This window comes from Euprymna scolopes, chromosome 16, assembly GCF_053919585.1.
Source record: "Euprymna scolopes isolate OS-2025 chromosome 16, ASM5391958v1, whole genome shotgun sequence".
Taxonomy (NCBI): Eukaryota; Metazoa; Mollusca; class Cephalopoda; order Sepiida; family Sepiolidae; genus Euprymna; species Euprymna scolopes.
The window spans coordinates 98872839-98900758 of record NC_136497.1 but is presented as its reverse complement, the minus strand read 5'-3'; the positions used below and the strand labels follow the sequence as shown (position 1 = coordinate 98900758).

Here is a 27920-nt window from a genome sequence, read left to right as displayed (position 1 = left end):
AATATTTGAGCTTTCAGATGAAAGGTTATGCCCATATTAAACTGCTTAAAAAACCTTTAAACCTTCGTAGCTTTATCTAAAACCAAACTTCTTTCTTTACATCATCAACGTTCTGATCCACATCTGACATCAATTGAAATGAATGGCTCTCGTTTTGGGGAGGCCTCATGTTTTGACAAGCTTCTGAGCTTGACCTTTACTCCTGATCTTAAATGGAACCCGTACATCAAATCCGTTACCAAGGCCGCTGGAAAAATGGTGGGATCTTTCTATCGATCCAGTAGATATCTCACTGCAATTCTCTATCTATATAAGCGCTAAGTACATCCAAGGATGGAATACTGTTGCCACATCTGGGCAGGAGCTGCTAGAAAGGACTTATCCTGCCTTGATAGAGTTCAAAATAGACTTCGTAGACTCGTAAGAGATGTCCTTTTCTCTTCCCTGCAACCTCTTTCTTACAGAAGAGATGTTGCGAGTTTGTTTCTGCTTTATAGTTATTTTCATGGCAAGTGCTCGACTGAGCTTCAATCTATGGTCCTGCTTCGCCAAACTTTTACAAAAAACATTCATCTAGCTGAAAACACTATCAATAATTTCCCCCACGTTTTATCTGTGCCTAAACCTAAATGTAGATTCCATGAACAAAGCTTCTTTCTTAGAACTGCACGCCTGTGGAATTGTCTTCCGCTTTCCTGCTTTCCAGATGACTACAACATGGTTGTCTTCAAGTTCAATGTAAACAAGTTCGTGATGAGCCGTTCCTCTTAAGAAATTTACCGAATTTCCATTACTAACGATTACTATAGTGTCCAATTGACTACTGTACACTCTTAACCCTTATCCTCGAGTGGTCTCTGGGCTTTGATAAGTGGTGATGCCTATGTAAAAATAAAAAAGAAATACTAAAAAATTGTAATTTGAGAAATACCTATTTATTGATGTCTAATATCTATTGTTAAAATTTCATAAAAATTGGAGGAAGCTGACTTTTCACAAAAGGGCTTCTATGCTCTTTCCCCTTTTGCACAAATTCAAATTAAACTAAATATAACCAACATTACCATCCCTTATACCTAGCAACTGTGTTCCCAAATTCATAATGATCAATTAATATATCTGTACATAAAATATATCAGGTTGACAAAAAAGTTCTTGCAGTTTTTAGATTAACATATCTCGGCTCAAACAAAAATTTATTTATCGAAATAACCACCATATCAGAATCAACACACTTTTGCCGTGGAGGAGAACTGAGCCTTTTCTGTTGACTAATGCTGGATGTTGTTAAAAGTTTTTGATGCATTTCATCCATTTCTTGACAGTACTTTTGCGCCATAATAGTTTCGCTTGCATTCAAAAAACTAATGGATGAGAACAATCGCAGACCATCAGTATGACCTTCCTTTGGTGCAACTCTGATTTCAGGAAGTGTCGTGGAGCTTCGTTGGTGCCTAACCACCTAGCTGAGCTGCAATAAAGAATCCACTTTTCATCGCAAGTCACAACCTGGCTGAGAAATGGGTCATTTTTGTGTAAAAGAAAGGAAGATGACACTTCATAACTGCATTTCTTTTGGTTGTTGTTAAATTTGTGAGCACCCACTTATCAAGTTTTTTGTCTTTCAAGGATTTCCAAACACTTGTTGGAAATCCGTGTACATGTTACATCAAGTTCAGAAACAAGTCCTCAAACAGTTGTGCATGGATTAGTTTTGACTAAGACTCTTAATTGATCATTGTCAACATCTGATGTCCGACCACTACGCTGATCTTCAAGATTCTCATCGCCACCACAAAATTTCTTAAACCACCATTGTGCTGTGCGTTCAGTAGTGGTTCCTGGGCCAAACATTTTCTTGACATTGTGAGCTGTTTCAGCAGCTTTTTGATCTAGCTTGAATTGAAACAAGAAAATTGAATTTGTTTTTTTCCATCTTGTATTCAACATTCTAAAAAAACAATTGTTTTAAAATGATTTTAATTTAAACAATAGGATAGACCAAAAGATATTCTTTAAAATGATATATAAAGTAAAGGTACTGTAACAGAAACTTAGTTGAAAATACATCATTTGAAACTAAAATTAAAAATTCTGTAACCACTTTTTTTGTCAACCTAATATAAGCATATGTACACACGTAATCTCATATGGATAAAGATACAAGCATGTAGTTTATTCCTTATATATCATAAATATTGCCATTTTTCTTGAAAAGTATTTTTCTTTGACAATGTCAGTTTTTTTCTGTTTATGTAGCTGACCCAAAATGTTTTTATGCATGTTGTCATTGATGAATATGGAGTTACTATATATGGGTCCAAATTCATAAGCAAGAGCAACCTGTAATCTCTGAACGTATATACCATTCACTGGACAAAGCGGGTGAGGGCAGAGCGGTAGCTCTAGATATATCTAAGGCTTTTGACAGGGTATGGCACAAGGGTCTCCTCAGGAAAATTAAATCATGCGGTATCACTGGTAGAATACTTAGCATAATTAATTATCCTTCTTAGATAAGAGAAAAATCCAGGTTGTCCTCGACGGTCGAACATCTAAACAGTGCGATATAAATGCGGGAGTGCCTCAGGGGTCTATTCTTGGACCTCTATTGTTCCTGATATTTATTAATTATTGTTGTCACATCTGGGCTGGTGCGTCTACTACTAGTCTCTCACTCCTAGACAAGGTTAAAAAAGAGTCGCCAATCTGATAGGCCCTGAACTGGCATCTAAGCTTCAGCCTCTGTCCCATCGACGAAACATTGCATCCCTCTGCTTGTTCTACAAGTATTTTAATGGTGAATGCTCTGACGAACTGCAGACACTTGTGCCCCCACGACGCAGACACCCTTGACAAACCCGACAGGCAGCTAAATCCCACCCCCACACAGTAGAGATCCCTAGATGTAAAAGATCTTTCTACTCCAGAACTGCTAGACTCTGGAATTCTATTCCAAGTTCCTGCTTCCCTAACTGTACTGACATGCAGAAGTTCAAGTGCAACGTGAATCGACATCTTGCTGCCCAAATCCCTACATAGTTCCCCAGTAGTTGATCACTGATAGTAGCCCCCTACACCAAAGTGACAATGTGCCTTGTTTGGGGTGAAAATGTAATAAAAAAATAAAAAAATTAAAAAAAAAAAACCTAGACAGCTGTTTGTTCACATTGTATTTAAATTTATGCATACTTAGTATGATTGGAAAGCAGGAAGAGAATTCCAAAGGCAAAAAGTCTAAAGAAAGAAGTTTTCAGATTAGAAAATCTTCCCGTATCTAGGGACCTCTACAGTGAAGAGATGGGATTTTGCTGCTAATTGAGTGGGTCAAGAGTATTTTAGTAGAGTGAGTATAAGTGCAGTAAGTTCATCGAAGCACATTGCATGAAAATACTTGTATAACAAGCACAAAGATGCAACACTGCAGTGACGTGACGGGCATGCTGCTTGGCAAATAACATTTTCCATTGTAACTTCATGCAACCCATCTATCCCATCAACCATATGGATACTTTCGGCAGCTTCACAACTCTTGCTTTAGTCCTCACATTCCATGAATGATGTTTCTGACGAAGGGGGAAGAATTGCTGTTTTCTGAATTGGAATCGATTCCTCTAATACTTATCATTAGCTAGATTTTGACCTTCTTGACGTAATATATTTTTAGCTCTTTAGTGGCTTCATGCTTTCTCTAGAGTGATTTTCATTAATAAAAAAAAAAAAAAAAAAAAAAATTAAAAAAATCGTTGAAATAATGGCAAGGTGTTGTGGCTACATTTACAACAGGCTCTCTTAAGCCTTGAGTACGAATCTTATTAGGGAAAGGGAATTCTTCTCCATACCACCATTTTTATTGCTATTTTCTATTCTGTTATTTTCAGGAAAGTGTTCGACTGAGTTTCAATATTTGGCTCCCTCTTGTAAAGAATTAACAGTAAGAACTTGTGTCGCTACCACAAAGATAAGATACATTCTTCCCTCCTTCCATGTGTTTAGTGTCAGGCGAAATTTTCATGGACAGAGTTTTTTTCTAAGGGCTTCCCATTTGTGGAACACATTATCACAGGGTTGCTTCTCTGCTGATTACAACTTGTATTAAATTCCAATGTCAACAAATTCTTGTCATAATCTGCTCCATAAGTAATCAAGCATAGTTCATAGCATTGGTCAATGTCAGTACTTTCATAGTATTCTTCATCTCTCGGCTGATATTCATTCTGCCTCATTAACCCTTATTGTAAAGTGGCTCTTGGCCTTAATAAGTGGTAACCCAATAACAAAATGTAAGGTTAAACTGGGTTTTAAATTTTAGCTTGTAAACACAGAATCATTCAATCAGTACTGTTTCAATTAAGATAAATCTTGTGGGGGATGCGCTCTTTCCTAAAACCTTTTTCTTACAAAAATGAAACTGATACTCTTTATCTACTCTATAGTTATTTCCATGGTAAGTGCTGGACTGAGCTCTAATTTATGCTGCCCTCCTGTAAACCATTCACAACAAAAACCCGTCTACCTATAACTATTGTAAATAATTTTCCTTTCTAAAACTAAACAGAACTTCCATGAGCAAAGTTTCTTTCCAAGACCTACCTGTCTGTGATGCACAATACTACAGGGGCTACTTTCTAGCTGATTACAACATGATAATTTTAAAGTTCAGATCAACAATCATTATCAGTAGTCATGGTATTGTTTCACAGTCGATCTAACTCATTAATCCTTTTATTTGAGCAGTTTTTGGACCTTGATAAATGGGAACTCATTAGTAAAAACAAGTGTTTCTTTTTACACTACCTTTACCTGCTGTTTGGTATAAGATCCCTGAATAACTTATGTATCGATTAACAATAGAAGTATGCAATATTTAAAATTGTTGTTGGTTTCATTTTTTTTTTTTAATTTGTTTAGCTCCTTTTTTTTATGATACCTAAGGGGGTGATAAGGACATTCATACCTTTTTTAAGAAGATAAGTTTGAAAAGTAACATTAACAATGTTGATTAATGCTTGAAGAAGCTTACGATAATGTTACCGAAAAGAACTTAACCCACTACGCAAAAATAAAAAAGTAATGCCGATTTTAAAACAAGTTTTTTTCCCCCAAACAATCCAAAATTATGAGAAAAACGATTTTCTTTTTCATTTTTATTGACAAACAGTTGCCTATCTCTGGCCTTCGAACTGGGATAAGAGTGTGGTGTCTGTTCTGTTTTTGGTCAGAGGAAGAGAAATCCTTGATTTGGGCAACTTTTATTTTGTTCCCATCCAGTGTGCTTCATTTGAATGGAAAAGATAGAGTTAGATATCTACCACATAAAAGCCGACCCGACCCCGTCTCTAACTTTGCCCTCGTGAGGAGGTAAGCAAATAGGGACAAACAGATGGTTGATTTCTCAGTCAGGACTGAAGATTTTTTCCATCACCAAATACTTGAAAAAAAAAAAAAAAAAAAAAAAAAAGCTTTTTTCTCTTCCTCTACATAAAAAAATTATTAGTAGCTTTATAATATATCACACACACACACACACACACACACACACACACACACACACTTATATTAATTAAGTAAGTCATAAGAAGGCTAGTGAATGTTTAATTTTGATTATGAACAGTTGCTGTGTTTGGCTTCCTGCCATATTTTTTTCCTACTTCCATTTACGTTTCATCAAAAGTGGCCAGAAATATTTCTGAATCATCTTCCCTAAATTAAGGATTTCTTCTTTGCTTCAACATTTGTCAGAAGCTTTTTTAAAAACTTCTGTTGCTTGTTCCCATTTACGAAACCACAAGGCAACTTTTTTGGTTCTTCTTTGTTATTGTAGAGAAATGGTATATATTTTCATTGTCATGTCCCAGTAATGAACATGTCCAACAATTACAAAAAACTAAGGTAGAAATTTAATTATCAATGAAAATAATTTTTCAAGACAATTAGTGAAAACGGATTTTTGCGAAAAAAAAAAAAAAAAGAAGAAACCGAAGAGTTCTAATCGTAACAAAACTGAAAATCTTTGATCAATAGTGATCTTGATCTCCACAGATGTAAAACGCCAGGGTTTTATCCAATAACAGCAACGTCATCATTTCGTGTGTTTACTATTTTCCCTATCAACTTTTATGTGCATTGGTGTTATAACGGTTAATGGAAGCAACGTTTTGTTTTGTTTTTTTCTTGCTATCGGATTTTTATATTTACATTGTAAAACAAATAGATTTTTTTTAACAAACTACACAGACGAGCGTTAATAAAATAAAATGAATTTTAACGTCCTCTGTTGATACTTATGTATACAAAGATAATGTTGCTTAAAGGCCTTCTTACTTTTTTGGAAAATAAAAAAGGTGCAAAAAACAAAAATAAAAATAAAGTTCACCCTCTATCAATTTAAATAATCAAAACGAATTTTTTAGGCCGATTTTGGATTTTATTATATCAAGAGTCATATATTGTATTATATGAATATATTTTTTAAAATTATTCGAAACCTGTTACAACAAAATCTTTGTTTAAACTTCATAACGTGGAATATTGGAATTTAATATCATTTAAAGCTTTTTAAAAATAATCATTTTTTAGGATTTTTTTTTTTGTTGCAATTCAAATAATTATATTACTGAGAAAAAAGAAATATCAAGAAAAAGTGTTTATTTTTTTTTTTAAATAATATTAATTCTATGTGCAATTTTATTTCCAACTTTAAGGTAAGTGAAATAAATAACAAGATTTTTTATATATATTTTTCAATTAATTGATCTTTTTGAGCTTTAAAAAATGTTGAAATTTTTATGGACCTACATTTATTTTGTTTAGTTTTCGTAACATGAAATAGAGGGGTAGAACATCTAAAAAAAAAAAAAAAAAAAAAAAAAAAAAAGAACTCCCTCTAATATATTTAACAGGACATGCTTTTATTATGTAAGTTTATTTAATAATGAATAAATATCGAAAATTTCAGGAAAATATTATTATTTGATTTTTGCTAGATTTTTAAAACATGGGTATCTTTACGACTTCCAAAAGTCCGATTCCATGAAGAAAGCTTCTTTCTTAGAATTGCATGCCTGTGGAACTCTTCCGTTTGCCTGTTTCCCACCTGATTACAACTTGGATGTCTTCAAATCCAACATAAACAAATTCCTGATGAACCGCCCCCTTAAGACACTTTATCAAATCTCCAATACTAGACATTACTACGATACTATCCCATTGATTACTGTACATGCAACAACCCTTATCCACGAGTGGCTTCCGGGTCTTAATAAGTGGTGATCACCATGTAAAAAAAAAAGAACGTCACTACATAGGAACGTTGTTTTAAAGCGTGGATACTGTAAATATGATTTTAGTTTTCCATTTTCTTTATTTTTGTATGCTGTAAAAATTTTAAAATATTACCAGTTTATCTAAAGCTTCTTTTAAATAGTAAAAAGTTAGAATGATAATATTAAATTACAGTTACATGGTGTTACATACAGGGGGGAAGGGTTTAAAACTGGTGCGCGTTAGAGGTACCTATTGGTCAATTTAGAAAAACTTAAATTTTCACTAACTGTCTTTGAAAACTGTTTTCATTAATAATTAATTTTCTACTATCATTTTTCATAATTTTTGGATATTTTCATTACGGCAACATAACAATTCAATATTTCAATTTTCGAACTTTGCTACAATAACGAAGAACCACGTTAAAAAACGACCCTGGTGTCTAACTCTGTCCCATGGGGAGGCATAGTAAATAGGTACAATAACGAAGAACCACTTTTTCTTTGTTAAAGTTTTTTCTTTGGCAATTTTTTTTTTTTTTTTTTTTTTACAATGGAGTTACCACTTATCAAGGTCACAGAGGCCACTCGAGGAAAAGGGTTAATGACTGTACAGTAGTTAATGGGACAATATCGCAATCGTTAGTAGTGCAAATCAAGAACTCATCAAGAACTTGTTTACATTGGACTTGAAGACAAGCATATTGTAGTCAGCTGAATACCAGGCAAACAGAAAAAAGTTCCACTTTCTCTTTAGGTTTCATATATGACGCTGGCTAATTATGTATTATGAACCTATGACACAACGGATAAAGTACTAAGCATTAATCAATTTTAAGTAACAGTATTCTGGAGGTTCAATTCTCAATACATGCAATACTAAGAATATAATAATATACAAGGTTCCTTCAGTAAGTTTCCAGACATTTTTTGATCAATTTTTACGATTTCAGGTTCAAATGAGCAGCTACAGCAAGAATTGGAATGGACCCTACTAAAGCCCGATTGTCACAACTGATGAATTTACAAAAATGCAATCTGGACATAAGGACACTTTAGAAGAACGTTATGCAATAAAATTCTGTTTTAAACTTGAAAAAAAAAAAAAAAAAAATGCTTTAGACTGCTTTTGGACCATCTTGCATGAATCAAGCATCAGTTTTTGAGTGGCAGAAAAGATTCAAGGAAGGCAGGAAGTTAATGAGGAATGATGAGAGGTGAGGAAGGAGTAAGGAAGTCAGAACACTAGAGTTGATTGGCCAAATAAAGAATTTCATAGATAAGGAAGGTTGTGTATCTATAGAGACAATAAGTGTACAGTTTGATGTTAGTCATAGGAACTATACACTACCTGGGGCTAATACTAACTCTATATGAGATACATAGATATTCAAATGTTTCAATAAAGTTCTTTATCTCTCAAACACCGAGTTAGAAAAGAAATTGAGAACATAATTTTCCTCTCCCCAATTAACCATTTTCATATGTTGTAGTAGAACTTTTGTTTTTGTCTCTTGGTCTTACAGGACAAGAATTTATCTAGTCTGGTGGAATATCGAGCTTCATGCTATTACTTGAGGTAACATCACTTGGAGAAGGTGTACCATTCCTTGTAAAAGCTAATGTGAGTTAGCCATAGTGAGGAGATCTTATTTGGGCAGCAAATACGAAATGTGATTTTGAATATTTGGTCAGGGTTTACTTGTAGGGAAAAGTATCCTCGTGCCAGGTAGTTCTGGCAAACTCCTATAAAAGGAAACCTTAGATTTTGATGCAGATTTCGAATTTATTATTATACTAGCCTGGATGCCTGGTGTTGCTCGGATGTTTGGAGGTGTGTTGAGCAAAAAGAGAAAAAAAGTGGTAGAAGGCTGGCAGGCTCGAACCCGTACCGCGAAAGAGGAAAAGAACGTAAAAAGAAAAAAAAAACAAACGAAAAAAACATTATATTTTGTCCGTTGCTAAACAAGAAGTGGCGAAGGTGTAAATTAAGGCTAGTGAAGCGAAAAGAGGGGATGACTTTCGAAAATATCGGCGAAAAAAGCGACTCCTCCTTGTAGAAAAGTGCCCAGTTGGGGGTGAAGGAATTAATGTTTTAGCTAAATTTTCTGATATTTGTCGTCCAAAGGTCGAGATTTAAAACGATACTGATATTGTGAAAATCCGTCGCCTCTGTCGAAACTTTTAGACATACATACATACATACATACATACATGCATACCAACAAACACGTGAATAGAGAATAGAGAGAATTTTATAAAAGTCGATGTAAATAAATGTAAATTGGACGTCTATTCACAAATCAAATATATTATAATCTAGGGAGTTTTTTTTTTTTTTTTACATAGGTATCACCACTTATCAAGGCCAAGAGGTTACTCAAGGATAAGGGTTAAAGAGTGTACAGTAGAAATTGGACAATATAGTAATCGTTAGTAATGGAAATTCGGTAAATTTGTTAATTTATATGGAACGGGCTCATCAAAAACTTGTTTGCGTTAGACTTGAATACAACTATATTGTAGTCAGCTGGAAAGCAGGAAAACGGAAGACAATTCCATAGGCGTGCAGTTCTAAGAAAGAAGCTTTGCACATGGAATCTACGTTTAGGTTTAGGCACAGATAAAGAGTGGGGGAAATTAGTGATAGTGTTTTCTGCTAGACAGGTGTTCCTTGTGAAAGTTTGGTGAGTATATAAAAAGTTCTAAAAAAAAAAAAAAATAGTAACCCGCCCCGAGAAGCCTTTGCTGAACATACAAAAACACGTGCGGCCGTTTTGCCTTTATATATATATATATATATATATATATATATATATATATATATATATATTAGACCCAATATATAGTAATGATTAGGATTATGACAAAATATTCTTAGCGTTTTGACTCGAGTATATATCCAACACAGATACTGTTAATCAACTGAGAACTACATCACTATATAAAAGCATATAAGATATGAACTCAATACACACTCAAGAGTCAAAACAATGAAAAGAATATGCTGTTGTGTTGTCCAAGCCCTAGTAATGATTTAAAAGTTAAAGAAATGACTCATGCGCCACCACTGAGAATCGAAGCCAAAACATTTAGCTTATGATTAACTTTTTCCTTTGACATTGATGGCTGAGGTATGAAGACATGTTTGCTGCAAGGCTAAAAATTAAAACATATAGCTATTACGTTATGCATGCATATTTGTAATGCCGTCATTCGACATTCACCTGAAAAAATCCATTTTTTTTCATTTTTGCAAAAGCCTCGATTCCCCTGGCTAAAACCTAAATATAAAGTTTCACATGGATTTAAATACCCTATATATTAAGTTTCATGTCTGTAGACCAAAAACTAATGGAGGAGTTTGGTGGGCAAAATTTTTTAAATAATTTTTTTGCATGCACACACACACACACATATATATACCCATGCTAGTATATATATATATATATATATACTAGCATGGGTGCCCGGCGTTGCCCGGGTGTTTGGAGGTGTGTGTTAAGCAAAAAAAATGGTAGTAGGAAAGCAGGCTCGAACCCATAACGTGAAGGAGGAAAAGAACGAGAAAAAACGTGACGCCTTTGCTGTTACGACCACCGCCAAACCAGAAGTGACATAGGTTTAAATTAAGGCTAGACAATCAAAAATATCGGTGAAAAAAAGCGACCCCTCCTTATAGAAAAGTGCCTAGTTGAGGGTGAAGAAAATGTTTTTAGCCAATTTTTCGGTATTTGTAGTCTGAAGGGTCGAGCTTCAAAACAATAATGATCTCATAAAAATCAGTTGCCTCTGTCCCAAGTTTTAGGCAGACATGCAAACATACATACATTTATATATTGGTAGCTCAAAATTTTCGACCCAATTAAAAAGCTTGCCTTATCTCTGAATACCTTTTATGCAAAATTTCAAATGTTAATACCAAAAATTGTCTGAGTAATTTGGTAAAGCCCGCAGAGGTCAGTTTTTTTTGTTTTTTTTTAACTTTGACCCCTATTATGACCCCTTAATATTTGTTCTGGGCTCAAATCAAGTTATTAAGTTAGATCCATCAGCATACACCTCAAAACACCCTGGCAACGCTGGGCACCCATGCTACTATATCTATAAATGTGAACATGTCTGTGTGTCTGTCTGTGTGTACATTTCCCTACGCAATAACTGTCAATTTTTAGTCTACAGACTCAAAATTTGATATACAGGGTACTGAGATTTGGGAAAATCTATGTGATCCGTTTTCGGCCAGAAATTTGGATGTTAAGGGGTCAAAGTTCAACGATTTGACTTTTGAGAACTACCAAACTCCTCCTACAATTTTGGGTCTAAACACTTGAAATTTTAGATATAGGTTCCTTGGACATGGATCTAACTTGATTTGAGCCCAAAACAATAAATATTAAGGCGTCATAATAGGGGTCAAAGTTAAAAAATATTGACATTTTTTTTTTGTTTTTTTTTGCTCAGCATACACCTCCAAACACCCGGGCAACGCCAGGCACACATGCTAGTTGATGAATACATAAAGTTTCACATTGATGCGACGTAAAATGGCAAAACGACTGAGATTTGTCACTTCCGGCTAACCATCATCATATCTTGTTGCTCCATCTCTTCAACCAGCGGCGTGCGGTTTCATTACCAACACTGAGGTCTTCGTCCGTGCAGTTGGGCCCCAGTGGGCAAGATGTTAAAATGTGCTCGATGGTCTGAACTTGGGCACCACAGGTGCATTCAGCAGTTGTAGAGTAACCCCACATGAGGAGGTTGTCGCCAGTTTTTGCAACTTTTGCCCTTGCTCTATTCAGAGTGACCCACTCCGAACGGGACAGGTGTGTGCCAGGTGGTAAGGTTTCACTGGGCTCTGGCAGTGCTATATTTGTAGACTGAGGGTCTACCTCTCTCCATATCTGCAGCCGGTAAGAGGATGTAGGAGTGTCCGGTAGTTCCTCCACTGTGGCAAAGCTTCGCCGGGACACAAGTCGTCTAGCCACCTCCGAGTAGCCATAGAGAGGGTGTCTGAGGTTTTAGAGTTGTTTAGTACGCTCAACTCTTGCAATTATATCCTGGCAGACTTTAGGTGGTGGTATACCACTTAATCGGTATAGGGCTGGTAGAGGTGTGCTTTTTAAGTTTCCGGTTATGATCCGGCAAGCTTTTTGGAGATCTGCATCAATGCGGTGAGCATGGGCTGAGCGAGACCATACTGCAGCGCCATATTCAGCCGTGGAGTAACATAGGGCTAATGATGTTGTCCTTAGTGCGTGTGGGTCTGCTCCCCAACTCGAGTTAGCCAGTATGTTGACTAAGTTAATTCGAGGCGCGATATTCTTTCGGAGCTTGTCTATGTGTGTCTTGAAGGAGAGAGTTCGGTCCAGTGTGATGCCAAGGTAGACTGGATATGGTTCATTTACTAGCTCCTTACCTTCCCATTGGATCTTCAGCTTCCTGTTGGCTATGTGGTTGTTAAGGTGGAAACTACAAACTTTTGTTTTCCCATTTCTTATAGTAGGAGGCTAGGGTTTTTAAGGCACTGGAGATTCTTTTCACAATTGCTTCAAAGCTCTTGTCTTGTGTCGCAAGACACGTGTCATCCGCATAGATGAATCTACGGATGTCTGTAAATTCTGGTAGGTCATTTGTATAGATGTTAAACAAAGTCGGCGCCAAGACAGAACCCTGGGGCAGACCATTCTTCTGTGACCTCCACCGACTCTGCCCACCATCCATTTCGGCAAAGAATCTTCGATTCCGGAGAAGAGATTCTATAATGGAAACCATTTTTCTGTTCTTCAAGGTCTGGCCAACTTTCAGCAGAAGTGCTCGGTGGTTGATGGTGTCATAGGCTGCCGTGAGGTCGATAAATACATCCCCTGTGATTTTTTTCTTTCATACCCATCCTCTATGTACCGAGTCAAGTTCAGAACCTGACCAACGGCTAACCATGCTAAGCAGTCAGTGGTAAATTGTAGCAATTGGTTCCCTGTGTATATTACACATACGAAAATCTAGGTCAACACATAAGGAATTGTAAAAAGTGATTTCTTCCATAAGAAATTCTGAATTTTATTTTTATTACAAATATATTCATTATAATTAAAATGTTTTCTTTTCACAAATAATCAAAGGAAATATTTGTTAAAGATCTTTAAGTTTAATATGACAAATTCGACAACTTTGTTTTATAACACATCACTCAATAAAAGTCCTGGAGGCAAACAAAATAACTTTGTACTATTCAGGCTACTTTTCTCATCTTGAATGTTATTTGCATGGTTTGATTGCAAGATATACCTTATTCAGGTATATCTTGCTAAACTTGGGAATCTGCACAGAACTTTGAATGGAACCCTGTATTTTAATTCACTTAAAAAAATAAAAAAATAAAACTTGCATTTTTAGTGTTTAGCGAAGTAAAAATAAAAAAACCTTAGTTTTAGAATTGTAAAACTACACAGGCTGGTGAAAAATTAATTTTAATACGTTTGGGAAAAGTTATTTTTTTTCATATTTTGCTTAGTTTCGATTTATCGACTGTTAATTATGAATACAAAAACTTTTAATGCAAGTTTAAATCTGAAATGTTTAAAATGTCAATTACAATATCATTTAAAGGCTGAACAATTTATCTAAAATAGAAACCGAGTAAGAATTTCCATTAGTTTCTATTCTACAATTTAACCTTTTATTCATTCTTAAAAAAAAAAAAAAAAAAAAAAAAAAGAAAGGAAAACGTTTGTCTTTTATCATATTACTAAACCATTAAAAAGTTTTTAGTAAAACAAGTCTTTAATAAAGTTAATGAGTTTTGAAGCCATTGAACGAACCCCCACAGAGATTGGAATGAGAGGAAACCCACTCACATTTGGGTGGGATTATTTTTGGTAAGAAGAGGTTTTACACGGCTACACATTGTTTTGTGAGTTTTTAATGAAATAAATATGTGGATCTGTCTGCTTAGATATTGGAGTAAATAAAGTAAGCAAATACAAGGAGTTTGTAAGATGATGAAGAAGAAAGAGTATAGAGGAGGAGAAGAAGGGCGAAGAAGAAGAGAGGAGAAGGATAGAGGAGGAGAAGAAGCATAGAAAAGAAGAAGGAGGAGAAGAAGCATAGAAAAGAAGGAGGAGCAGGAGAAGCATAGAAAAGAAGGAGGAGCAGGAGAAGCATAGAAAAGAAGGAGGAGCAGGAGAAGCATAGAGAAGGTCTGGCGAAAGAGACGGGTCGGCTTTGGGTGGAGGTGCTTAATCCTTGTCTTAACATGCTTCAATGAGTGTCTACTCATTTATCAAAGAAAAGGGCCAAAAAAAACGTGGTGGGTGCCCTCCTACTGAGATGCAACCCATTCTTCCTTGGTCTTACTCATAACCACTACTCCTTCTTTGAGGGTGAGGTATTTCAACTCCAGCAATAACGAAGTCAACTTAATCTCCAATGATAAACAAGAGAGATAAATAATAATAAAAAATCCACTGACAAACAAATTCATCGTCCGACTAACGTAACCCTTTTAGTTTGCCTTGAAATTCACATAGATAACTAGGTGTACTTAACCGGTGTTGCCCGGATAGAGACAGGGAGAAAAACAATGCAATATATATATATATTAGAAACTTGTGGTTTTTCCCCGTGAAGACGGAATATTTACCCCCCCCCCCACACACACACACATTCTCACGTCTGAGGTTTGACACGTGGTCAGTTAGGGTTTTGAAAAGTCAGCACAATAAAGGAAGTGTAATCTGACCCACAAAAATGCCCTGGTAGTTCCATCGGCATTCCCCTGTAGGGGCGCCTCAGGCGATTAGCAATCACTCACACTTTCTAAAAGGCAGAAAGTAAAACCAGAGAGAGAGAGAGAGAGAGAGAGAGAGAGAGAGAGAGAGAGAGAGAGAGAGAGAGAGAGAGAGAACCTTCTAGGACTGAACAGACAGAACCATAACCGAAACCGAGAGCAACAACGAATGGATTATTGCGGACCAAGCGGACGGGAACGAAAATCCCCCCTCCCAAGAACGGCTTTCAGAATAAACATCCCCAACCTCCCCATGTTAAGAACGGCTTTCGGAATAAACACTTCCAGTCTTCCTATGTTAAGAACAGCTTTCGTTTCTTTTTTTTTTTCCAATTTTTTAAATGGATTATTATTAATGATTGGGCACTAATATGGGTGGGGAGTGATTATTCTCCTTCAGGTCCGCCAAACCTATTTTTCACACGGGGGGGGGGGGGTTACTACATGTTTTTTTTCCTTACTTCTTCGGGACAAGATCAAAGTGTAGTATCTGTTCTTCAGATGCTGCTGCACTTCTATTTTTTGTTCTCTTTCGGTGGAGGAGAAATCCTTCACGACTGAGAATTTTTATTTTTGTACCTTTGCTCCACGTTAAAAAACGACCCTGGTGTCTAACTCTGTCCCGTGGGGAGGCACAGTAAATAGGTACATATAGGCGAGTAACTCAACTCACGCACAAACACGAGAGCTTGTGCTTTGTCCGATAGTTTAATTCCCTATTTGCCTCCCTATGAAGGCGAAGTCCGGTTTTTAATTTGTGGAGATATTTAATCCCTCACTCCCAGGGTTTATCTGGATTGAGACAAAAATAATGATTGTCTATTTAGAATTTTTCCTCTTCCGAACATTGGGGCAAGGTGGGGTGGGGGGGGGGAAGAAAAGGGTTCTTGTGCAGAAGAGTAGATTCTGAAACAAACGCATTTCAGGTGAAAACATTACGTACTTATGCGTCATGTCAAAATTAGTACGAATTCCCCAAATTTTATTTTTACTTATAATTATTTAGTTTTCTATTGAATCATTTTTCGTAAATTTATATTAATTTTGACATGACACGTACGTGCGTGATAATGTTTTCAGGTGAAATGCGTTTATATTTTTAACATCCACTAGTTTGCAGAAAGCACCCCAAAAATGTTTTTTTAAAAAAGGGCGGGGGTTAGTTGGCATCCTCCGTCTATCAACTTGACGCATTCAAACACCGTTCATTCTATTCTTTCATCATTTGTGAATAACTTTCACTTCGGCAGTGATCAAAATACCACATTTACATCATGGACAACGCTACTTAAATATCCCCAATGGTTTAAAACGAATTTTATTTATAAAAATGCCTGCAAAAAACGTTGATGCTAACACGAATCATAAAGAAAGTTCCATTTTACTATAGGTGCCATCATAATATCTCCTACTTCGCTCAATTGTTGCCCTAATTCTAAAAAAAATTGGTCTTAAACTGTATTTCTTGTCCCGAAATAAGATTATGCACTTTTTTTTTTTTTAAACTATTGATTTTAACTTTTGCTTAAACATGTTGATGACGGCGATTTCCTTAATTTTGATAATTATATATAGCAGTACTACTTACTGTGGCCATTGTGGCCACTGTGCTTTTAAATTCGTTAATCTTTGTTTTGTGTAACAATTAAAAAAAAAAAAAAAGAAGAAATGCCCCTCAGCGATTGAAAGACAAGATTAAAATCAGTGTTCAACACTTGGGGTCAATTAGAATTTTATTTCCGGAGAGGAACATTTAAAATTTAAGAATCAATTTTATCAAAGGTAAGACAAAGCGAGATATTCCAACCAACCCTATACTACAATTGAAATACCTTTTTGATACGAAATTATTATTTTTATTTTAACGTAGTTTATAGTTTTTAAAAGAAAAAAAAATAAATGAAAGAAAAGAAAACCCACTTTTGCGTTTTTGTAATACAAAATCTTAATCGTTGGTAAACCTTTGTTTTTCTTCAATTATACTATAGGCACAGTTGAAATATCTCATTCAATTATTGTCAATTTAAGAAGTAATTTATTTAGAATTGATTGCTTTTAAGAAAACCGGACGTTTCTACAGAGTTTGAACTGAAACAAACATAATTTTTCCGAACTAACCCTAAAACTTAGATCAAGATAAAAATAACACACACACACACACAAATCAGTTCTGTTAAAATTCTGTAGAAGTGCCCGAAAAAGATAATCCATTGGCAGTTAAGAAAAAAAATATTTTTATCCGAGAAAAATGTAACGGACTTAAGACGGACAAGTGTCCGCTTTCGGAATTTTTATGAGGATTGATATTTTTGCATTATTCTGACTACTGTTCTCATCTTGATTGTTAGTGACTTTCAACAACGTTTTTATGGAAGTAACCTCCAACCCTTTTCAGGTGCATCTACTGATATGAACGGTAAAACAAAAATAAAATTAGGTTTTATGTCGAACTCAGTAGGAATCTAGCCAGAATTCTTAACAGAACCTATGTAGGTACTTGTGTGCATCGATGTTACTGCACTAAATAACGTTATTATTTAGAAACATAAGAGGGAAAGTGTTTTGTAACTATTTTGTAATTTCACCTAACAATTTTATAAACAAAAGCTATTGTAAAAACTTGAATTTAAAAATTGCAAATACTTAAAAAAATAAAAAAAATAGCGGAGTTACAGATACACAAGCATCAATTGTAAGGAGCATACGCGGATCGATCAAAGTCCATGTTTCATCTGGATTCGAATAATATATGATCAATGTGCATTGGTTGTCTAACCTGCAAAGCGTGTTTATTCCGAAAGCCGTTCTTAACATCGGAGGTGTTGGGCGTGTTTATTCCGAAAAGCATTTTAACCCCTTCCCCGCATGTTAAGAACGGCTGTCGGAATAAACACCTTTTGCATGTTGGACAACCAGTGTACATTGACCTAATATACATTGCACAATAGTAGTAATGCTACAGGTTTAGACATGATTAAATTTAAGGATCCCAAAATTCATATTATGGCCTTGTTAATAATCAGTTCTAATTGTGAGTCTTCAATATAATTGCAGGTTCCCGTTTCAATCCTTACTTCAGGCGATAATAACTAAGAAAAACAAATTAATATTAGTCGTTCGTACTCAGTCATTGCTGACGAGAGTAAGAACAATCTACCCCCCCCCCCCCCACCCCCGAAAGGATTCCGTTCAAAATTCCGCACAGGTTACCCAGTTCGGAAAGATGCAGAGATACACCTATAGAAAATTACTATTAGTTGTATATTTGTTTTCGCTTTCCAAACTGTTTAATATATTGTACTAATGTCTTACTTAGTACTTTTGCAGTTTACGAAACATGCTATTTTTTAAAGATAATATTTTCAAGTTAACTTCAATTTTTACAGCATCTTTTGTTTATTAAACTATTAGGTGAAAGTACAGAATAGTTAACAAAGCCAGTTTCCTCGTGTTAAGAATGTGTTCCTAATAACACGATTTCAGCACGGCCCGTAAACTGCAAAAACGCCGACAAAAATCATAAAAAGGTAACCGGCGATTAAAACTTTGATATAAAGTTATAATTTCAACACATTAAAAAGTTAAAATTTTATTTCAGGAATAATATTTAATACAAAAAACGGAATGAAGTGAAATTATTAGACAGAGTCGACATAATTTTTTTTTTTTTTAATTAAACTCAAATTGTGTTTGTATTTACTTACCATGATTGACAAAACTCATAATAACATCAGATGAGTTGAGTTGTGGCATTTGAGTCTCCAAAGTGTCACTATGAAAGGTTGGGAAAGGGTCGTCATGACCATCCATAGAGGATCCACTGGCACCAGACCCGTGCAGTTTATTGTAAAGGTCCATCATGAAACGAGGGGCTGACGTTTCCTTGCCCATCGCCCGGGGTTTCGGTTTGTGGTGAAGATTAAGTAGTGTCAGGATCTCCTGTTCGATCTCCTTTTTTTGTCGGCGGGTCAACGGAGTGACCATCACGGATTGTTCGAGTTCATTGTCGGCATAGAAACCCGTATTGATTCCCTGGGAGGACCGGGACAAGACCACAGGTAAAAAAATCATCACAACCAACCACATTGATAAAAAGGTCCGGCCAACAACAACAACGGAATTTGATAGCAACAACATCGTTACTTTTTTGTTTAGGGTAGAAAAATAGTCTTCTCCACGTGCATATAATTTATAGGTATGGAAAAATTGTACAGATAATTAAAATCTACTATTAACCACATAGGCAAATATATGTAGAAGTTTTTAGAGAGAGGAGGGCACCTGTTTTTTTTTTTTTTTTTTTTTACTCTGCGAAGTTTAAGTTACGACGACACACGGCCAAATTTAGAAGCAAATTTAAGAAGGTAAAAATATTATATTTAAGTTTATAAAAATATTATTTTTATAACCCTTGTTTTTGTTGTAGAATTATCATTTTATTTTGTTGTGTAATATTATTTTATAGTTTTCGCACTTTTGAAGATAAAAGCGTTTATTATTAAAAATTTAATCGAACCGAACATCGAAATAATAAAATGAAATAATTCAATGATTTTTTTTAATGTTGGATTGTAAGGAAATATGAATACAAAAAGCCTACGAAAAAAAAAATGATAAATAAATAAATAGAAATATCTAAGACGATAAAGCAGAACCACCCCGACTTTTCAATGGGGAGGTATGCTTTGATTTTAAAATCCCGTAGCTGAAATAATGATATAATCGTCGAGGAAAGCACGTTTTCTTCCTCTTCTTTCTTTTGTTTTTGTTTCTTCCTTCTAAGTGGAAGTAGACAAACCCAGAAGTCGATTTTTTAGGAGTTAGATAGGAAAAAATCCTGTTTCTTTGTTACTAAGAAGAGAGAAAAAGCGCTACCATTCCCCAAATAAACAAGGAATAAAAATGCGACCCTCCACTTTTAAGGTCGGAGGAATGCAATTAGACGGCGAATAATTCGCATCATTCGGAAAGAAAGAGACAAGAAGAAGAAATGGTCGGCCTTTTTTTCTCTCTCCCAATGTTGTTGGTCGCCGCTGTCAAATCTTCTTGTTGTTATGTCGTTCGTTGATCAACACAAACAACGGTTAGGGGGATAATCACCCGACGCAAAATAAGTCTCGTTCTAGCCATTAAGCTCTGACATGACACACATATACAAAAGAGTAGGAGGAGGAGAGGGAGGAGCGATAGGAAAAGGAGAGAGAAGCAACAAGATTGTGTCGTCACTTCCGCCCAACAAACTCCGGACCAATTAGAATCGAGCAAAGCGATTTTCATTCTTTCTTTCTATCTATCTTATTGTTTTCTTCTTTATTTTACAACTTTTTCTTTCTTTCATTTTTTCTTTTACTTTCTTATTGGTTATATTTATTTCTTTTCTAACACTATTTATTTCTTATTCCAATGTCTTTCTTTTTTAAATATAATTTCTTTTTATTTACCCCTTCCAAATATGCCCCTCATTCTTCTTTTTTCAACTATTGTCTTTATATTTTTGGCACCTTTTTAAGTCTGCGACGCTTAAGTTTGAAATACCCCCACATTGGAAACTGATTTCCTTCCATATTAAAAACCTTGTGTCTAACTTTGTCCGCGTGGGTAGGAAAGTAAATGGGGCGCATTTTGAAATATTATTTTACTTAGTCTGTCAAGCTTAAGTTTAGTATTTAAATTAATTATTTAGTCTGTCAAGTTTCAGATGTCATTTTCTTTCAGGCATAAGTTTGAATTGCTTTGTCAAACATAAGTTTGAAAAATCATTTTCGTTAGTTTGTCTGTCAGGCTTGCAGCCGAAATTTTATTTTCGTTGGACTGTCAATTTGAAATATTTTTTGTCTATCAAATTTACAGTTGAAATAACTTTTGTGTTGGCGTTGTCGGGCTTAAGTTTTAATGACATTTTCTTTTGTTTAATTTTGAATAAGTAAATTTTCTGTTTAATTTTGAATAAGTAAATTTTCTGTGGTCTGTCAAGGTTAAATATGAAATAATATTTTAAGGTTTGTCAAGCCTAAATTTGAAATAGTATTTTTGTGGTTGGTTTGTTAGGATGTGAAATAATATTTTCTTTCATCTATCAAGCTTAAATATAAAAAGCCCAAATTTTAAATACTATTTTTTGTGGTCTATCAATATTAAATTTAAAATAGAATGTTTTGTGGTCTGCCAAATCTAAATTTGAAAAAAGCATTTTTGTGGTCTGTTGAACTCAAATTCGGAAAAGCATTTTTGTGGTCTGTCGTGCTCAAATGTGAAATAGCGTTTTCATCACTAAACCACACAGATAAACGTATCTTATGAATTGTTATTCTGATTATTTATTTTCTTTATTTCTATTTTCATTTCTTTCTTTCTTCCTTTCTTTCTTTATGGATACATTTTTCAATAAAACTCATATTTAATTTGTTTTAGAATGGCTATCCAGCATTGCTTGGGGCCATAAACAGAAATAAAAAAATGTGTTTAACATTTTTCTTTAAAATTCTCTCTCTCTCTCTCTCTCTCTCTCTCTCTCTCTCTCTCTCTCTCTCTCTGCACTTCTCTCTATTCCCCTCTCTAACTTTCTTTCATTATCCTTCTCCCTCACCCTAACCCCACTCTGCCTATTTAACTCTCTTAATAATAATAATAATAATAATAATAATAATAATAATAATAATAATAATGTAAGAAATTCAACTGAGCTTTAAGCTTTAAAGCTAATGCTCCCAGGCAGCACCAAGTTTCATTTCTTCTCAAATCAAAACGCTAATAAAACACACGTTTTAATGTACTTCCGGTTCATACCGAGTTTCGCATCGTCTTCCTCTGCTCTCAACACTATAATGAAAAGCATATTTGATTCAATGTATTTTAGAGCAATACAAAGTTTCTTGTCTTTCCCAACACCACATTAAGAACAATGCAACAGATAATTGCTTATTTTTTCCAGGCAACTAATATCTACATTTGACCCGGAGCAATAAAATAATAATATAGTATTACATTTGGTAAGTGGTATATAAAATTCATTAAACAAATATGTGTTTCATAGCATTATGGCATTATTTAGGGAGAGAAGGAGTAAATAACAAACTTGAAGTAAACCCTAACCAATTATTAAAAAAAATATGGCATGTCATCTTTTTAAACCATCCAACATGTCCTCTGGGTTGAGGATGGGGGCACTTCCTCTATTAAATAGAGAAACTTTGAATAACCAATAAGAAACTGTTCACAATGAGGATATTAACAAAAATATTTTTAAAAAGTTTTAAAAAACGAAAAGAAAAGAAAGCTCGGCATCCACAATAAACCCGTTTACATATCCGGCGAGAATAGGTCAGAATGGTACAAACCCTCCTGTTACTGGTATTGCCATTCAGTCATAACAGCGGCCAATCAAAAATAACCATCAAGTTGTGATAAAAAAAGGCCTTCTCTCCCATCTCCATGATGTGCCGTAAAAAAAAAAATAGCAACAAAAATAACAGAGGCCTAAAAACCCAATCAAGCACAGGGGAAGGTCGTATTATGTTGCTGCTACGTTTCTTAGTTTGAGGAGTGAAGCATAACATCAAATGAGATTCTAGCAAAAACAAAGAAATTAAAAAGAAAAAATCCTCAAAGAGAATTGAATATCTAGTAAAACGACATCTTCAGTTTTTTTTTTTCGGTCTCATTATAAAACACACTGACATGAGGATGCTTCCATTATGGACTAAACCTTGACTATTAAAATTACCAACAAAAATGGTGTGTCATTTCCTCAAATCACCGATCACGCCACTCACCTGGGCTGTGGAAGGGGACACTACCCTTATTAATAAAGGAAAATCTTGAATAACCAATAAGAAGCGTTGACAATCAGGAAATTATAAAAAAAGATGAAAAATAAATATTGCCAGGGCGATAGTTAAGATAAAAAGATCCTCTCAGCCTGCTTACATACCAGGAAGGAATATGTAAACACTGACGTAAAGCTTCCTGGTGCGGAAAGAGACCAACCAAGGACAGCTATAGGGTCTTGATAAAAACGCCCATCAACCATATCTCCATCATAGTCAGCAACAACAAAAAGAAACAGCAAATGCTTAAAAACTATGGTCACTTGCATGGAAGGCCACTGTATTCTTAGTTTCAAAGCAAAGCGGAATGAAGTTCGTCAAGCGTTACTTCTAACTGACCACAAACCAACATGTGGCGCGTTTCAAAGTTCAAACCATGCCAAATCAGAGAACACTAATAATTAACGGTCTTCCCTGAATGAATTTCTGATATGTCAAATGTAAACGATGATCAATACATAAAATCGCTGACTGGTTCGTTTTTAGTCGTGAGAAAAATACGCGCACATACGCGCATCTAGGAAGTTATTCTCACAATGTTTTGATTGATGCAATCTCTAGTCTTCTTCAGTTGCATTTTGTCAAACTCGGGAATCTGTAGAGAATTTTGAACCAAAACCTTTATTTGTATTTATGGGTGCAGCTTGCTCTCATTCCTTCATCCATGACCGAATAAAAGTTTTAAGTAATTCAAAATTGTATTCTTAGTAGTGTCCGTATTGATGAATCAACGTTCAACTTCCAGAAGAATGTCATTTAGAACTGATTATAACATAGAACTTATATCCGTTGCGCCAAAAGTTTTTACAATCTTCAATACTAAGAATGCAATTTCGAATTATTTAAGGCTGCTATCCATTTACGATCGACGGAACGACAGTAAGTTACCCCTACGGAGTAAATAAAGGGTTCTGTTCGAAATTCCGTAGATTCCCAAGTTGAACAATGCACCCGCAAAGTCCGGGGGATACATCGAGTGGTAAGGATCACATCCAAGATGAATCCGAATAATCTAACTAATAGAAATTAACAATTTTTATTAAAACATTCCGAAACACATAAAGTTCTCATAATTTTGTTAAAATAGAAATAAGTTATTAACAAAATAAAAACATCTTGGATGGAACGGATTGTAAAAAAAATTATTTGACAAAAATCGGTTTAAAAGGCGGTAGTTTAATAACGAATTAGAGACCGCTAGAACGGATAAATATTTTATTAACGTTGTTATCGACACTCGAATTGATCAAGACATCGCCAGCATTTCATGCTCTCATACTCTCTCTCTCTCTCTCTCTCTCTCTCTCTCTCTCTCTCTTTCTCTCCCCCTCTCTCTCTCTCGTATTTTTTTATTTTTCTTCCCTTTTCTTTTCTTTATCTTTCTATTTTTGTCTATCTGTCTCTTTTTCGACCCTTTTCCCCCTATTTTCCCTCCTTTTCATTATGCTCGTTCTTTTTTTTTTATCTTTCATTTTCTTTATTTTCCTTTCTTTATTTTTGTTATTTCTCTTTTTATTCGCACATCAGCTTTTCCACATTTGTTTCTTTTGTTTCTAACAATTTCAGCTCGTTCTCCCCTTCCCCATTTTTCTTTCTTTCTAATGGCATACCAACTTCTCATCACTACGGAGCAATTCGGTTGACATAATTACTAAATATTTGGATTATTCTGACTACTGCGCTAATCTTGGATGTTATTCTCACAATATTTCCATCGATGTAACCTCCGATCTTCTTCAGGTGCGTATTATTTAGAAATCTTTATGTAAAAATCGGGAATCTGTATGGAATTAAGACCTGAACACTTCATTTAATCCACGGGGACGGGGGGGGGGAGTAGTAATCCTTAATTATATTTTTAGCATCGCATCTACAAGCGATACTAAGATATCTGATTAAAATTACTGTACATCTTTTGGTATATTTGAAACGGGCGTGAACTATTAAGAGGCCTTACTGACACTTAAATCAAAGTGCAGGGATGCTGATTAAAGTGTTGTTTTTAAAGTTTAAATTTTCTTTGTCTCAAGCAAGGCATATTGCTAACATGGTGTAAGGAGTTACTATGAATCCTAAATTGTGCAGCCATATGTTTGTTCACATTGCGTTTAAAAAGACAATTATTGTTGAAATTTAAACATTTATTTTTTTAAATGCTTTTTTAACGTCTGTCAGAGTGATCTAATCATTATATGACAATCTGCGCATAAGAGCCAAATTGACTTACTTTTTATTTCAACTGAAAGTGCTCAACGATAAGAAACGAGTTTCCTAAAGGGGCCGACATACTTATTTACTATAATAATTATTAAATACCTCCAGACACTAGTGTTTTATCCTTTCGGGAATCATCAGTGCAGGGTGTCACGATTAACACACACACACACACACACACACACACACACACACACACACACAATTCGTGATAAAATTACTTTTTTTTACGCAGGCATCACCACATTATCAAGGCCAAGAGGCCACTCAAGGATAAGGGTTAAAGAGTGTACAGTAGAAATTGTAAATAAAGCAAATAGATTACTAAGGTGCCATCAGCTAAAATCGAAACCGAAACCAAGACATATGAAGAATTCTTGAGAAAATTATTTTAAAAAAATAGATTATTGGAGTGCCATTAGCTATAATCGAAACCGAAACCAAAACTTATGAGGAATTCTTGGTAAAATTATTTATTAAAACAAAAAAAAAATAGATGACTTAAGTGCCATCAGCTATAATCGAAACCGAAACCAAAATTATGGAGAGTTCTTAGTAAAATTATTTATAAAAAACTTAAATGACTTGAGTGCCATCAGCTATAATCGAAATTGAAACCAAAACTTATGAAGAATTCTTGGTAAAATTATTTATTACAAGAAATGGAAGTGCATAACAAATAAACGTCCCGGATGTAAGCGTGAAACAGAAAATAACACACAAGCTATCGTATTAATATTCCGATAATGCATTATTATAGCAGCCACGCCATACATCATTATAACCCTGCTTTGTAACAAGGCACAAGAACGTCCTTCATGTTATATTTTTAAATGACCCTTTTCCCCTGCCCCTTTGACTTTTCCTCTTCGAAGGACCCCTAGCGGTAATAAAATGACATAGGTTATCCCTCTTACATGGAAGAAATCCTTCCGCTATTACAGCACTGTACGAGAATCACAGCACGTGTATTCTTTGTTAGTTAATAAAACTTATATCAATTGTTTACCAGTTTTTTCTCCTTTCTTTTTTTTTTTTTTAATTTGTTATTCCATTTTCACCCCAAACAAGGTACATTGCCACTTTGGTGTAGGGGGCTACTATCAATGGCAGCAACTACTGGGGCACTATGTTGGGATTTGGGCAGCAAAATGTCGGTTCACGTTGCACTTGAACTTCTGCATGTCAGTACAGTTAGGGAAGCAGGAACTTGTAATGGAATTCCAGAGTCTAGCGGTTCTGAGGAAGAAACTACTGGAGTAGAAAGATCTTTTACATCTAGGGATCTCTACTGAGTGGGGTGGGATTTAGCTGCCTGTCGGGTTTGTCGAGGGTGTCTACGTCGTGGGGGCACAAGTGTCTGCAGTTCGTCAGAGCATTCACCATTAAAATACTTGTAGAACAGGCAGAGGGATGCAACGTTTCGTCGATGGGACAGAGGCTGAAGCTTAGATGCCAGTTCAGGGCCTATCAGATTAGCGACTCTTTTTTTAACCTTGTCTAGGAGCGAGAGACTAGTAGCAGATGCACCAGCCCAAATGTGACAACAATACTCCATACATGGGTAAATGGTGGCCTTATAGAGGTACAGGATACTTTCAGGTGTCAGTAGTTTTCTAGCAGGGTAGAGAGAGCCTACCTTTTTCGCAGCGGCTCTGGTAATGTTTTCAATGTAATTGTTCCAATTCATGTTTCCTGTGAACGTTAGGCCAAGCAGTTTGAAAGATGTACTCTCAGACGGGGAGTAACTGGCCATTGCTATTGGTGGCAGAGAAGGTTTCTTGTAATTATTGAAGGAAACCACTTTAGTCTTATATATTCTTTTCAGCTTATTATAATTTTATTAACTAACAAAACAAAACAAAGCAAAAAATGGACAGACTACTGCGCCCTGAAAGATTCGACGTCGAACCTACAGCTTCAAACTCAGAGAAATTATACAAGCATTCGAAAAGTACTTAATGACTATCAACAATGACGAAATTGAAAACAACCGCCAGGATTTCTTTGCCTTAATTAACAACATTTCAGCCACTATCTTCGAGATAATGAGCGATGCCACGGACTACAATAGTGCGATAGAGGCCCACGACGCTGTTTATATTAAACCAGCAAACGTTGTGTGCAATAGACACCAACTACTGACAAACAAACAGCAACTGGCTCAAACCATTGCAACAGTTGAAAGTACTCGAAAAGTCGTGCAATGTTCAAACTGTAACCACTGAAGAAAACAAAAAACAGTACATTCAAGACGCCTTTACAAGTGGCATCTCTTCCTCCTCAATTCCACAACAGTTGCTCGAGAAACCCTGCCTCACACCGAAAGAAACCTGTGCAATGGCCAGATCAGTGGAACAAGCAAGAAAACGTTCGGAGAGCTACGAAAACAACCACAATTCCTTTGGAAGACGCTCACTTAGCCTCTATAAAGGAGAATGCCCAACCTAAAAGAGTTTGCTTCTGTGGGAACTCGCAGCATCCGCAACTGCTATGTCCAGCGTGTAACGCCGAGTGTAGGAAATGTAAAAAAACGGACATTGGGCTAATGTATGTAAATCTTCCTCTTTTACTGCTGCTGTATTATACGATGCTGAGTTGTCCCCGCCTAGTCTCGCCTGACTAGGGACAGAAGCAAAAGACATTACTTTCACTAAATGTAAAATAAATGAATATATTTTGAATGGTAGATTCTAGTGGCGTGGGAATATCTATTAACAAAAATACAGCAAAAGACTGAAACTTGCTAAAAAAAACTATAACTCTGCCAGACCCTAACCAACACGCCAAAATTATTGTCGAAACCATTGCAGACATTGCGCT

The 27920-nt window shown here is 35.4% G+C and overlaps 1 protein-coding gene across 1 annotated transcript in view; it reads right to left on the bottom strand.

The window, feature by feature from the left end:
• The window catches only part of LOC145296024 (bone morphogenetic protein 7-like), a 70106-nt gene extending 49893 nt beyond the window's left edge, over window positions 1–20213 (bottom strand). The window contains exon 1 of the mRNA XM_080142064.1: window positions 18762–20213. Coding sequence (XP_079998190.1) covers window positions 18762–19194 — 433 coding nt within the window. The 5' untranslated portion in view covers window positions 19195–20213. The remainder of the gene's footprint in view (window positions 1–18761) is intronic.
• Between the last annotated feature and the right edge of the window lie 7707 nt (window positions 20214–27920).